Raw genomic sequence first — 16,232 nt, forward strand, 5'->3', positions numbered from 1 at the left:
ATGGAAAAAGAATTTTCTATACCATCTGAAGGTTTTTCGCACACATTCAAGAGACCTGACCATCATGTCTGTCCTGTCCACAGCCCCATATTCCTATTATAATCCATGACACATTCAGGTCTCATCATTACTGTGTTTGTTGTCCTGTCAACTTTCCCTGATTGTTTCATAGAGTCTGTGTGGAGTATGGTCAACATACAAACTTCTTGTTTATCAATCCATTTTATCACCATCATATTATCTGTGTGTCTGGATTCTATCTTCCTTTTTTTGTTCAGTTTCGGCAACCACTTCCTGTTTTTCCTAACAGTCCCACATGAATTGGTACCATTTTTATGTAGTCAGTCATGCAGAAGAGGGCCAGAACCAAATGTCTAACCACAATGCGTGCCCTTTCTGCAAATACTTTGCCACTAGGGTTTGCACCACGGCCCCAGAAATCCCAAATTCACTTTCTGGAATAATGTCTGTAGTTGCCCCTGTGTACACTACACATGACAAAATCTAACACATATCCAGTCTCACAGTCAACACAACACAAAAACTTTGATCCTGAATCTATGTCTTTTCGAAGGAACGTACTGTTTGAACTGGAGGCAGCCCTTGAACAGTATCTCGTCAATACATATATTTTGAAAAGAGGGTAAATACTTCACTGTAGGTTTTTCTCAGATAATTGATTGTAGTTTGTGTAGTCTTTGTCCTGGAACCTGTGTTTCATTGTCATTATGTAAAATATTTAAAAGTAAAAGGAATCTGTCCCTGGAAATGTAGTCTGTGAACTGAGGAGTAGCTATGAGGGGATCCTTGGACCAATATTCTGCTATTGTTAGTTTTTTTTACCCTAGCCATAAGCATTATGATTCCAAAAAATATATATAATTCCTCTGGGGTAGTATTTTTCCATTTTTGCAAACGAGATTGGCATGCTGGTGGTAGTTTCTGAGTCAAAAATACATAATATTTATTAGTTTCGTCAGCAATATGTTGCATTATATGAGGGAGGAAAAATAGTTTGAAAAAAAAAAATCAAAAAACAGTTGACCCATCATGTATAATTGCTGAAATACCTGAATTATCATTATTCAATTGGTGAACTGTTGGACAAAAATTTTTATCGCGCCATTGAAACAATGAAGCATCAGTACGATTTCTTTTTTGCGGATGCACTAGTGCTGGTGATTCGTTATCTGAACTTTCACTATCACTATTTTCTAAAAAATAAATATCATCATTGTCACTGTCACTCAAATCTGATAAATCGGAAGGTAAAGTTTCTAATACTTCTACTAATTCTGCCTCAGTAAGAGAACGCTGCTGTCTGCTTGTCGAAGCCATTTTTACTAACTCTGGAATCACCGCATCATGTGATCGCCTGGCTCCTATTGTCAAGGACGGCTCTGATAACATTGTGCATGGTCTCACAATTTTTTAACGAAGATAGTGCCACAAAGCAGACAAAAGATTGAAAATTAATTTCTTCTAATCCTAAGACATGGCAGTATAAGCCTGCTTAATTCAAATGCTTTCACAAACTAAATTAAATGAGTATTAAACATTGAAAGTTCAAATCGAGTTAACTCGTATGTAGCAACATTGCCATTTTTCCCGCACTCAAGTTAACTCGACCATAGCAGTTAATGGGTTAATTGACAGCTATACTTGTATTACATTCTTGGAATGAAGAGGAGGAATGATGGTAACATGACCTGTAGAATATTTCCATGAAAGCACCTAGAAGAGACACAGGGAAGTAACCAAATATCCATATGTGTGTGTGTGTGAGAGAGAGACCGGAATGAATCTGTGCGAGAGCAAGTCTTAACTGGCGTACCCTTTTCTGTATAGCACAGAGCTATCTCCGAGGTTTTAGAGGTCCTGAACATAAAAAGATGCATCAAGGTTCTTAGAGGCTGAAGAAGAGAAATCCAATTATGTTTGGAGAGCTGGATATTATCAAAAGTAAGGGAAAGTTATGCTGAGATCTTCCGTGTGAAAAATTAGACAAATGTAAAGACATTTAAACATCTGTAAATAATTTGTCTTACTTCTAATTTTTTTGGAAATGACAACGTAAAAAAATTATTAATTATAAAAATTTTAATTAATAATTGTCTTACTTCTTTTTTATAATTTTAATTGTCTTACTTCTAATTTTTTTGGAAATGACAACGTAAAAAAATTATTAATTAATAACTACCTATATTTCGGCAATGTTACATTGCCATCTTCAGGGATCACAAAACAATGATATGTGAACACAGGCACTCACACTAAGCAAATGAGGCTGAAGAAAGGCAACTGAGGTCACTCCCAGAGTCCTAAAAGATGCCCCCCCCCCCATTAGGCTAAATTGGGCCAACGCTCTTAGAATGTAAGCTTCCCAATTTTGGGATAGTATTATGCATCTAAATTTCTTGAGGTTTGGGAAGTTTTTCAAAACTGAGGCTGATTCAAGGAATAATATCTTTCATTTTATTCTTATACCTGTACCCGCTGCAGTTGTAATAAAGTGGCCTTCTTCCATCATGGTCAGTTGATAGTTTGCAACTGCAAAGGACCTGGTATACTTTGCAGGTCCTTTGCAGACCAGCTCTCTGAGATAGAGCAGATAAGAGATGCCAATTTTTTATGTGGCTTGTAACTAGTTGTGAGGTCATATTTTCTTAGGATTTTTGTTAGTTTTTCGGATGTAACCTGGATATATACAGGGTGGCCATAAAATAACTTTCCCTCTTTGGAGGATGCTATAGCCAAAACCAATAAACAGAACGAGACCAAATTTTATATTGAGACTTTTGAAGGCATGGGAAGATGATTTCCACAAAAAAAAAAAAAAAAAAAAAAAAAAAAAAAAAAAAAAAAAAAGTACCAAAAGTCGCCGACAGGGGAAATTTTGGCGCTGGCAGAGCCGAAAACAAGTGAATAATTACATTAAAGGCCAGATAAAATGGAATAATAACATTTTGACGGTGTAAGCGACAGCCGCATCACAATGATAATAAGAATAATAAAAATTAAACTAAAACAATTTGCGAGAGAGACAGAAATTAATGTAGTGATTGAACTCATAGGAAATAACGTTTTATTCATCAGAATCAGAGTCCCCTGGACCACATACATGATTTTCAATGTGCTGACCTTTCTTGTGTACAACATGCTCTACAGCTGAGCGTAAGGAGTCAGATTGGATGACTCCTTACGCTCAGCTGTAGAGCATGTTTCAAGACATGCAAGTTGAGAATGCCACCAAACACAACGGATTTCAAATACTCCCACAGCTAAAAGTCACATGGATGATGTCCGGGGATCGAGGCGGCCATGCCGTCGGAAAGAACTGACTGATAACCCTCTTATTAAATTATATTTAACACTAAATAGCAATAATATCAGCAAATTTTCAACACTGTTTTATGCATTTTTTAATAAAATTGTTATAAGAGAAGAAATGCAAATACAAAAATTTATTGAAAATTGAAAAAGATTTTTAATCGCCCTCCTAAAGATTATAAGGCAAAATAAGATCTGACACATTCAAACTTTAATCACTCACCATACCAAAAAAAATGTTTTTTAAGAATTCAGATTAAAGTGAAACACAGAAGATTAGTACAATCATTCAATCATTTAACTGAAGCTGAGAGTAAAGGGCATGATAACTAGGGGAGAAACTGTGGTTCCTGACTTCCCTATGTGCCATAAGCACATGCTTATTTTGCTTAATAGTTAATCCAGCGATGGCAGATCAATACAGTATAAAATGACTTTAAAAGACCAAAATTTGTAAATAGGAATTTAGTAATCACATAAACTCTTCATACAATACTATCATAATATTTTGTATGCTCCCCCCCCCTCCACCCACAAGTTACATAAAATCACCACACTTGACTGGCTCCCACAGAGCCCTGATCTGAACCTCTAATGAACATCTGTGAAATGAGCTGGAGGGTCAGATGAGGTCAAGAGATGTCCACCCCCACAACGGTCCAGGCCCTCATTACATGCCTACAGGAGGAATGGTCCAAAGTTCTCATTGATCACTATTGTATGCTTGTGGAAAGTATGCCCGTAGGGTTGTTGCAGTCATTGCAGCAAAAGGAACTGCTACATCTTATTAAGGTGAGTGTCATGGCTGCTTGTTCTTCACACTATGGTGTCCACTGACTTCTTTCCAATAAAACTAGTAATGTATATGATCAGCATCCTTTATTGCTACACTGACTGCTTATACTGCAAGATCATGGTAATACATTATGTTTAATAATGTTTTCCTCCTTCACATTTCTTTACCATCTTCATTTCAAAATCAAATGGTCTTATCACTCTTACTGCATTTTTGTCTCTTTTGAGTCATATTTACAGCTCTAAAATTCATTAACAAAAAATAGCAAGTGATGACAGCTATGAACATGCCATGATGAAGTTAAGATCAAATTACAGGTACTCTGTTGCTATCATAGACACAGCAAGAAAAGTTTGATAGTGTATTCTTTTATTAGAAAAAATAATTTGGCCTCACGGGAAAAGTTTTGTAAGTCCGAATTTTTGTAAAGTGAGTATTTTACAAGGTGGGCAATGCTGATATTACTAATATAAAAAGAAGTTACCCTACAGTCATCAGTTCACTTGTAAAATGATTCCATATGGAATATTATAATAGCTATTATAATATTCCATATTATAATCCCTAAAAATTAATAGTATGAATTTAAGATCATGCATCTATAACTGCTTCAAAAATTTTTATGTACAGATTTACAGTATGTGAACAGCTCTTTTTTAGATAAAGGACTTCATGATGAGGAGAAAAATGTTAAGTGCTAATTTTTTTCGTGTTTATTAAAGCATTTTTTATGTTATACATTTCTTTTTTTTTTTTTTTTCTATTTTTCTTTTTGGAATGGGAGTTAAACATAATGCAAAAGGCTCAAGGACTCTTTCCTTTTGTATATGGATGTATACCCCCTACCAAATGACTCAGTACATCACAATTAGGTGTGGTATACTGAATCATAATTTATGAGGATATACACCCACCAAATTACACCGAATCAGGTTATTATTCCTGCACACTAGTATTTTTAATCCTTATATTAAACTGTTATTGATAGTATACTGGTAGACAATGCCATCTTTCTGTATTTTTTCATTATGGGATTTTTCCATGGACTATACTATGTAAATTTTAATTACTTACAACTAAAAAATAATAAAACTTACAGAAAGTAAGTACTCAACAGCTCTGTCAGGATTATTGAAACTAGCCCTTAGAGCTCTTTCAACTTGATCCTTTTCATAACCCATTTCCATTATTTGCTGCACCATTTTTTGATATTCTTCACCCAAAACAAGAGTAGATTCTGCAGCTGACAAATTTAGTGAGGCACTATCTACTGGACTGGAACTAGAAAATGAAACAGTTGATTTATTTATTTTTTAAATTTAATTTTCATCTTCTTATATTTTATTTAATGTAAATCTACTGATATAACAAGGAATCCGACCATATTAACAAGATTAATTTTGGAGCAATAGGTATCAAAACTAGGCTTTACTCTATATGAAGATGACATTTTTTAAAAATAAATCCTTCCATTCTCCAAGATGTAATCCAAACTAAATAACTGCTGCAATAAATATGGGATAAAATTTAGCAAAAAATATTTTTTTGATGAGGAGCAACATCTATGTTATTTATGATATGACATTTCATGTATGACTTTGCACTATTATTAGTAAAATAATTAACATAGCAGATATAATGAATAATATAACAATTTGATAATAACACTGAGTGAAAACAACTGATATAGTCATGGAAATGTACAGTGCGAACAATCATGAAAATAGTCTAGTGAAAGCTGGATATATAAAGCCTCTCAATATAACAAAAACAGTTGATCCTTTTCTTTCTTTAAGGTACAATTTGAAAAACGCATAACATGATATCAGATTTTTTTTTTTCTTTTTTTTTTTTTTTCCATTTGGTATATTCACTAAAATTTGTCAATTATTTCAATTTCAGTTTAAAGACCACTGGCCATTTTAGTGACATAATGACTTAAAATTATACAAGGGTACAATAATAATACAATAATCCATAGTGTTCTGAATGGAAAGAATTTAAAGAAATCTGTAATTCAGAATCTGTATAAAAAAAAAGTTTTGGTTTCAGTTAGATTACCTTCATAGTAAACAATCTGAAATAATATGAACCTAGCACTAAATGAATGAGTTATATCTATATGCACCTGTGTTTGGAGTGAAACTGTTGATTCAAATTGCAGAAATGCTATATAGTGAAAATAACACAGCAATGTGAGAAAAAAATAAAAAATAAAATCACAACTATTGAACTTGTGTCATAAATGTTAATTAACACTGTAAATGACCAGGCTTGATGCATGAATTTTTGATCTCTGAATAATATCAATGGATGCCTGTGTGCCACTGTGGAAATAGCATTTGCTTCTAAAGCAGTAAGCTGCTAGAAATAGAAGAAAGACTGTTGGAAGAGATTGATTCTAGTCAATGACTGGAAAAACTTTTTGTAGGTCTTTTTTTTTTTTTTTTTTTCTCCCCAGACAGGTTTTAAATTAGTTTATTTTTGACAGAAGAAAGCAGGGATTTTTCCTCCCTAGAAGTTAGGGTTTTTAATCTCACAACTCACAAAAATTGATACAACCGCCACTATTTTCAAACAATAATACATAGTTCAGGATTACGGACTACCCCAAAATGACAACAGTTGTCTGCCATACTCTCTCTGTATCCCTTGATGTTTATGAAATCAGTGGCTGCTTTGGAGCCAATTATCAGTGCACCAATGGGTGGATATTGGCTCCCCACCGATCTTCAAATAATCAGGCCTAAAAGCACCTTACTTACTACCTTTGAGAATAAAAGGAATTAGGATTTTTTTTTCTTCAAATAATATCAATAACTTACACACTGGTCATACTGCATACAAAATATGCTGTAAGAATTTATATAAAAGGGATGCTACTTTAATTAAGAATTAATGTAATGTAATGTTAATTAAGAATGTTAGAAATTGTTATTATTCCCATATGAGGGGGGAGCTGAAAAGTTCAGATAAACACTTAGAACAAACATGATATTAAAGCAACTGATATAACCACAAGAAAGAACATCTTAAAACTCTTTAACTTCCATGTTTCATCAAATTGTAATAATTTGTTCTTTTTCTTTTACAATATATAAGAAGATGTATCAGAGGTTTAAGAAATTCAAAGACACAGAGGTGCAGGCAGTGATAAAATTTTTCATGCCAAGAAAAGTCCACAACTCAGATTCACAAACTTTGTGTGACTTTAGGGAACTGTGCCCCAGAAAAGTCTATTAACAATTAATAGGCTTAATTAATTAAGCAATTATATTTATAGATTTAGGGAGACAAAAACACGTGTTGAACAGATTATTTTATTAATTACTAATAAAATAAAACTTGATGTTTCGACCCTGTATCGAGGTCATCATCAGAAGGATACAAGCGTATAAGGAACCAAGCTACATGCTCTAGCCCTGTATACCGGTAAACTAAATCTACGTAGTTAATTAATCCTAACTAGATTAATTAGGCTGTGACACTAGCAAAAAAGAGAATAGGAGTGATATGATTGAGACTTACAAACTTCTGAAAGGATTATACAGAATTTCAGTAGAAAGAATTTTTCATTTAATGGAGGATGGAGAAAGGACACAAGGGCATCCATGGAAATTGAGAATGAATGCTGTTAAGAAGGGGGTTAGGGCTATATGATTCTCTCATAGAGTAGTATGAGATTGGAATGGATTGCCGTTGGATGTTGTGTGTGCAAGTAGCGTGAATGAAGTCAAGAACAGGTGTGACAGCTGGTGCGAATAGTATGGCCTCCCTCAATGAGTTCCCGACTTCCCAGACTTTAAATAATAATAATATTATTATTATTATGACTTATTAAAGTAACTTCTTACTTTGGCCAACAGCTTATGGTCAATAGAATTGGCTGTAGACTGTTGGCCAAAGAATTGACTGGGCAGAGTATGAAATGATAAGAACAGACTTAAGATGCTCCTTATTTTCAGACTTTGGCTGAATGATTTGGCCAGATTTTGGACTTTGGCCCTAACACACACACACACACACACACACACACACACACACACACACACACACACACACACTGGACAATGAATTAGAAACTTTAAGTACCATGTTAGATCTCCTTTAGCCTGAATTACAGAACATAAGCGGTTTGACATAGAGTCCATAAGGTGTTTAATTACATCTACAACATTCACCAGTACTTTAACTGGCTCAGATTTGACAGAAGAGGACTTTGCTCTCGGATCTGTTTTTTCTAACATGTCCCACATATTCCCAATGGAATTTACAGATTTGAACTTTGTGGTGGCCCAAGAAGTTAGTTGAAGTTGCTATCATGCTCAATGAACCACTGCTGAACAATTCTTGCATGATGGACAGTAGCACTGTCGTCCATGAAAGAACTGCCACCTGCTGGAAGGACTTGATCGGCATCAATGTTCATATATTCCCCAGAGGACATCTGACCTTCCAGCAATATCAGGGGACCCATTCTATACCAACAGAATATGCCCCACACAATGACACCACCTCCAGAATCTTGAGTTGCGTTTACAAGGCAAACTGGGTTCATTGCTTCATGGGGCTCCTGCCAAACTCTCTGCCTACCATCAGTACAGAACACAGTGAGCCATGACTCATCAGATCACACACACGACTTTTTTCTAGTCTTCCAGTGTCCAGTCACTACTGTAGATGAACTTTCTAATTCTTCGCAGAAATCAGTGATTTCCATATAGGCATATGACTGCCAATACCAATCGTCTTCAATTTTCTGCACATAGTATGGTGAGATATGGGTCGAGAATGGCTTTGATTAAATGGCCAGGTTGCTGCATGCAGGAAGTTCCGCTTATCCATTCACGCCTTCTCAGAAGACAGCACTCTTTCCTGACAGACTTTCTTAGGATCACAGTTATGCCTCTGAGACAAGCAATGTTAGACAAAAACATATTTTTCCACTGATTAAATATCCACGATATCTCTCCATCAGAGAAACCAGTCCAGCTCTGCTGTTTTCAAAATCGTGGCTCTAGCCAGATGGGCACCCACAAGAAGCCCTTTATCAAACTCCAAAAGATCCTTTGTTTTTCCTATTGTGATTATTGACCAGCAGCATTCTTAAATAGTTGCCAAAACTTATGATGATGCACATGACCAATATTTTGCATAAATGCTGTGTAAATGGTGTTTACATACATCTGTATAAAGGTTTCTAATTCAGTAACTGTGTGTGTGTTATTTCAAAAATCATAGCAGTTAATGATAATCAATAATCTAAATTTTAAGGCAATAAAGTATATTGCTTTCCGCTTATTCATTCGTTATGTATTCTAAGCACATAAGAAAAGAAAGACTGTGAACATTAATAATAATTATGGAAATGATAAGCAAAAGAGAAAAAAATAAAAAACTTGAGTTACTAGAGGTTCAACTCATTCAAGAAATTTTCTTAGAAAAATAAAATACATGATGGGAACTACACAACAGCACTATGATGAAAATGTATAGTTTAATTTAAGAGATGACAATACATCCATATTCCACTATGTTAAAGCTAGTGTTCTCAAAGTAACAATAACAGAAAGGCAACAAAGAAATATGATTAAAAAACTCAAATAGAATTGCATGTCCAAAGACTGATTCATACTACCACTCATTACAGATTAATTATTCATGACTAGAAAAAATGTAGATCTCACCTTGTGTTAGAGGATGGCTCTTCACCTTCTTCTTCCTTTTTTTCAGGCTGCCTTTCTTCTGATGGATTCAAGTCTTCTGAAACAACCTCTGAATTACTAACTACTGCTGTCTCATCCGATGCTGACTGTGAAGCAGTAACTACTGAAGATGACTGGGCCGGATTAGTCGAGATGGTTGCATTCTGCGATGTGGCTATTTCACTAGAAGCAGCTTCTGATGGTAAAGGTTTAGGCTATGTAGAATAATATTTTAACTTGTATATAAAACTTGTTTAACTCTTTTTGACACTTGTGAAAATGTTGGGGATGTTTTGTAATCAAACAAGTGTATAAGGCACCTAAACAATTTTAACATGAAAAACCTATATTACAATTCTCTAATGTATTTAAGACTGTCAGTACTGGCTTGTTCAGCTACAGCAAACTAATTTAATCTGCAGAATGTGCAATAACTGTTCCTATTTTAATTAACATTTAAGGAAAGGTATTATATTTAATATTCTCTGTATGTAACATTTCAAAATGTTACTGAATTTCCAAATTATATTAGGACAACAATATTTCATACAGTTCATTCATTTTAGTAAAATTATGGCAACTACAGTGTTAGGAATGATTACTTTAATTTCCTGACATTTCAACCTTCATAGTCTTCATATTAAGGTCATCATCTGGTGTATACACATATATACAAAGACAAGCTATATTCCATTTCTAACAGTAAGCCAAAGCGACAATGATTCGATTAACTGTCATTTTACTGGCCTGATCACTAGCGGGGAAAGAAGGGAAAAAAAAAAAAAAAAAAAAAAAAAAAAAAAAACCCTACACCAAAAGCTATATTTTATTACTAACATCATCAAAGAACAAATCCATAAAGGTAGTTTTAATACAGCAAAAGTGGTGGTCTAATCAATAATTTAACAAGAGTGTTATATCAGAGTTATGATATCCTGGATTGCTTACAGTCCTAATTATAATTACCGTATTTGCCGGCGTATAGGATGCACCCCCTTTTTTGTACACATTTTTTAGGAAAAAAACTTTATCACTGAATATTATAATGAATTTACAGTATTTCAAATATAAAGTAATAAGTAGGTCTACTTTCAACAAATACCTAATCTAACTAGGAAAGACTACCCACCTTTTAATCTTCTTCGTCAAAACCCAGAAATTCATCTCCAGAGCTAAATAAAGAGACACTTGAAACCTCTTCTAAATCAGAATCTGAGTCCTCATTCAACAAATTGTCCTCTGTACTATCTAGTGCATTACTAATGCCACACTTCTTAAATGATTTAATCACTGTCTCAGTTTTCACAGCAACCCATGAAGCTTTGACCCACTCACAAACTTGCAAAATGCTAGGCCTCTTCCTTCTTCCTGATGGCATAACCTCAAAATCTGAAGACTGCATCCAGCTGTTCCACTTCTCCTTCATAAATCCCTTAAATGGTTTATTAAAACTGACATTTAAAGGTTGAAGCTGACTAGTTAGACCTCCTGGAATTACGGCTAACTGAGTTTCCAATTCCTTGCGTTTATTTGTAACATCATCTGTTCTGTGAGAACAAAACTGATTCCATACTAGCATGGCAGGCTTCTTCAACAGTTCACCAGGGTGCCTAGACCAAATTTTATCTATCCATAACTTCATTCCTCCTCCATCCATCCAGCCTTTTGCATGGACATGTACAAACACTCCTTTAAGCAGTTTTTCTTTGGGTAGCATCTTCCTTTTAAAAATCAACAGTGGCGGCAATTTTGTTCCATCAGCACAGCAGGATAAAACAACCATGTAGTGAGTTTTCTCGTGTCCCGAAGTTTTAATAGTAATACTTTTAGTGCCCTTGGAATCTACAGTTTTGTTTAAAGGCACATCAAAAGTCAGCGGAACCTCTTCCATGTTTCCTATTTGGCAAGTTCAAAATTTTCTCGTTTCCTTGCGTTAATGATGAATTGATGGAATTCAATAGTTTTTTCTTCATATTCGGCTGGCATCTTTTGTGATATTTTTGTTTTAGTCTGCATACACAGCTGGTTTCTCTTCATGAATCTTGAACACCATGATGTTGATCCAGTAAAGTTGGAGATTCCTTTCGCTTGATGAATAATCATTTTTATAGACACTGAAAGTCCCGCTTCCTGTGGTCTAAAAATCCAAGTATTCAGTTCTGTTTCAAGTTCTGGCCATTTTGCAGTTCCACTTCGTAGGTTACGTTTACTGTGAGATGTTTTTATTAAATCCTCTTCCTGATTCTGCCAAGTTCTTATCAATTTCTCAGTTGGGGCAGTCCGAAATGCCTCTCTGCAGCCCTGTTTCCATGTTCTTTAGCATACGCAATCACACGTAGCTTGTATGCAATATTGTAACAATGCTGACGTTTTTCAGCCATAATTTGCCAAGAAATTTAGAGAAAATTTAACAGCAGAAATTTATCACCGTTCACAACTGCGACAACAACTGGAAAGTTTAAATGAACAGGACACAGCTGTGATCGTCTATGACAGTGCATGCGCATCCACTGAACTCTACATCGGTGTTTCTCAAAGTGTGGTACGTGAAAGGTCTTCAGGGGGTCCGTGGCAATTTTTGGCTATGAATCATTAACGCATAGAATAATATTCAATATATCCGTGAAGTTCGAGATCGTAAAACATTCCTATTTTATCACTGAATAAGGTACAGAGACATCTGCAGGCTGTGTAATATGTTTCTCCACAAACAGTACAATTAGAGACAACTGGGATAAAAACGGCACTAACTAATGAATCGCATGTCCCCCTCCCATAGAAAATGCTGTATGACTCAAGCAAAACCATATGTTGCCGGTGCAACATATGGTTTCGTTTGAGTGAACGTGTTAAAACGAAGAAATATATAGTGAATGTGTTTCAGATATTATATAAGGAATTCGGTTGAAGAGAATTAGCATTTCAACTCAACTTTCGGCTTGACTTAGTAATTTAGTAGCATGATCTTTGTTAATACTGCACCAATCATACGAACGTGGATGTCCGAAGTTTGAGAAACACCGCTCTCACACACACTGCAAGGAAGCAATAAAGAAATCGTGTAACTCAGAACAGAGAAAATAATAAAAAACTGAGTATCGGCGTATAAGACACACTCTGTTTTTCAGACCTATTGTCAAAGAAAAAAAGTGCGTCTTATACGGTAACTTTTACACCAAAATGCCAAGTGGATAGAATATGTGCCATCCATATTATTTGGAGAATCGAAAGTATATCATGCCTGTCCAAAGAAAGACCGTTATAGATTCCACGGGGTGCGAGATTTTGGCAAGTGCATTTTTTTCCTGGTGAGTAGGATTTTACATAATTTGTGGAGCCCTGGCTGTGGGACTGGTGCTCTATGTTTCTCCTTGCAAATATGAAATTGACCACTGAGACTTTTTTAGATATGAAGTGAAGTAAGAATTTGGAAAGTGAGTTCATGCTATTGATATTAGTTAGTACTGTGGTCAAGGCTGACAGTAACAATAACACTGTTAAGATTAGGGTGATTGATGAGAATTTCACAGGCCTCCTTAAATTTATGTTCATACCACATTTTTATGTGATGTAAACAACAGGTATCTTTCCAGTCAATTCTATGTAGAGTATTCAGGGCATTATCAGAAGGGCGAGATTTACCATAATTATTAAATTTAATATGCTGTTTGTGGTCCTTTTTTTCTGATAGGAATTGTGCTCCCTGTTTCACCTATATAGGGCAAATTACAGGTGTAATGAATACAGTATACTGCAGGATGGGCCAAATGGATCCTTGGATGAGTTGAACAAGTATTTTAATTTTGCAGGAGGTTTAAAGGTGGCATTAAGGTTGTATTTCTGTAGTATTCTGTTTATTTTATCTGATATACCTTTAATGTATGGTATGACTACAGTTTTACACCCTCTGTCCAAAAAGAAACCGAACTTTTCAAAAATAGAAGAAGCTTTCAACAACAAAAAGATACAACAGGTGGCAACCTTTCTTAGTGTTGTTCCAACTGTTTATGACATTTATTTCATTAGAAGCCGAGTTATAGTGCCAAGAGTGACAGTGTGTTTTGACGAATGGTCAGAAAATGAGTTTCAAACAGACAGCTGTGATTGACTTTTGTGTTAAACTTGTAAACATTTTACCGAAACGCATCGAATGCTTCAAAAAGCATACGGTGATGAATGCTTATCCTGTACTCAAGTTTACAAGTGGTTTAAGCGATTTCAAAGTGGTTGTAAGACGTTTGAGGACGACGAAAAGCCGGGCCATCTAAAAACTGGACTGAGTGAAGTTAACATCCAAAAAGTGCGTGATTTCATCAAAGAATCCGAAATCGTGCGTGAGATTGGTTGAAGATGAATTGGGAATTCCAAAATAAATTGTGCACAACATTTTGACCAAGAGTTTGGACCTTCGCGATTTCTTTCCCACAAGTTGACCGACGCCAAAAAAAAAAAAAAGTATCGAATTGAACACTGTAAGGACCTCATTAAAACCGCTCTTAAGGACTCAGACTTCCTTGAAACGATCGTTACTGGTGACGAAACACGGTGTTTTGAGTATGAGCCCAAAACAAAGTGCTAAAGTGCTGAGTGGAGACCACCAGAAGAGGGCATCCGAAAAAAAGTCGCTTGGAGAAATCAAAAGTAAAGACATTGCTGATTTGTTTCTACGATTCCAAGGACATTATCCACAAAGAATTCGTTCCGCCTGACCAAATGGTCAATGGTGAGTTTTATCTCAAAGTTTTGATGCTATTGATAGTGAGAATTCATCACATATGGCATGAACATCATGACGACCGACTGTTCATCAAAACACACTGTCACTCTTGGCACTATAACTCGGCTTCTAATAAAACAAATGTCATAAACAGTTGACACAACGCTAATGAAGGTTGCTGCTTTCGACAACAAAAAGATACAACAGGTGACGCCACTAGTTTCTTCTATTTTCGCAAAGTTCGGTTTCTTTTTGGACAGAGGGTGTATTGTAATCTAGCTAATGAGAGAAGTAAATCAGATAGAGAGGACTACTGCAAAAGGTAATAGATAACGAGAGAGAGAGAGAGCTCATCCCTAGAAACTGTAAAAAAGATCATGTGAGTAAAAAGTCAAGTGAAGTGAAAAGGAGATTTTTACCAATGCATTCTATTCATTCAATGAATGGAATGTGTTGACAGAGTGAGTGGTGGATGAGCCTTTGTTGAACATCTTCATGATAAGATATGATAGTTAATTGTGGTGTGTGAGGGTCTCATCTCCTGTAATGGCTTTGGACTTCATGGAGGCTTGGATCAAACACTAATACTATATTAAACTAAGGGATCTGAGTTAAAAGCTAGTAAAAAAAAATTAATTAAAAAAACAATTTCATATATTTTAATTCTAAAAACCAATATTATGTTCAGCTCCCAACAAAAAGTTTGTTTGACCTATCATCCAGGAATTGGCAAATTCAGAGGGAAAGGCTATTCAAACAAATAAGCTGAGAGTGGTGACAATGTATGATAATAAAACAAATACAAAATTAATAAATAAATAAAACAAACTAAAAATGTGAAATAAATATAAGTGAAAAACTGCCCAATACTATGCAAACGGGCATTAAGGTTTGGAAGACAAATATAGCCAAAAATTTCTCCAAACCACTAAACCAGATGATTAGTAGCTGTTTTGATAAGGCCTGCAGCATAAAAGACTCAGACAACTGTTTGGGATTTGGTTAAAAGTTAGAGTCAAATCAACTAAGGCCACCAACCAGTGCATTATATGCTCTTCATTTTTGGGAAAAGGGAAGGAGAGGTATAAATTTGAGTTTTAGAGGAAGAAATCCCCCTACCTCCTAAAACATTAAATATGGTCAATAATCTGGAATTACATATTTGAATACTGAGCCTCCTGTATTCAAATACAGGTGATTCAATACTCAAAGCATACATACATAGTTTATTCACAACATGATACAATGTGAAAAGGGGAAAAGAAATTTATATTAAAAATTAAATATTGCAAATTATGGTCTTCCATGTCTCTCTATCTTGAGCTAACTGATAGATGTCAGATAGAGTTTTGCACTTCAGCCTACTGATGGTTTCACATATGTATTGCCAAAATTGTCTTCCTCTACTGCATTTGCCATCTTCTGGTTTGTACAGGATGAAGGATTCTAAATAGGGCGAGACTTCAGGATGTCTGAGTTGATGCCCAAGCCATCTGAGTTGTAGATTTTTGACTATACTGGCAAGTGGTTCTTGCTTAGCAGATTTAGCACAGCAGTGTTAGTGATGCGGTCCATCCAGGTGTATCCAAGGATCAGTCTGAGACATGCAGTTCCAAAGGAGTTATTTAGATCTGTGTAGTTTTTTTGGTGCTTATTGTCTAGGTTTGACCATACAAGAAGATGG

At 35.3% G+C, this 16,232-nt stretch overlaps 1 protein-coding gene across 2 annotated transcripts in view; it reads right to left on the reverse strand.

Moving 5' to 3' along the window:
* Rad23 (UV excision repair protein Rad23) overlaps window positions 1-16,232 on the reverse strand; it is a 114,324-nt gene that overhangs the window by 43,698 nt on the left and 54,394 nt on the right. For both annotated transcript variants that reach the window (XM_090401449.1, XM_090401450.1), the window contains exons 4-5: window positions 9,814-10,046; window positions 5,224-5,407 (exon numbers count right to left, since the gene is read on the reverse strand). In XM_090401449.1, coding sequence (XP_090257575.1) covers window positions 5,224-5,407; window positions 9,814-10,046 — 417 coding nt within the window. The remainder of the gene's footprint in view (window positions 1-5,223; window positions 5,408-9,813; window positions 10,047-16,232) is intronic.

The sequence above is a fragment of the Typopeltis vanoorti genome, chromosome 12 (genome assembly GCF_054136105.1).
Source record: "Typopeltis vanoorti isolate ZY-2024b chromosome 12, IOZ_Tvanoo_1.0, whole genome shotgun sequence".
In the NCBI taxonomy this organism is placed as follows: domain Eukaryota; kingdom Metazoa; phylum Arthropoda; class Arachnida; order Uropygi; family Thelyphonidae; genus Typopeltis; species Typopeltis vanoorti.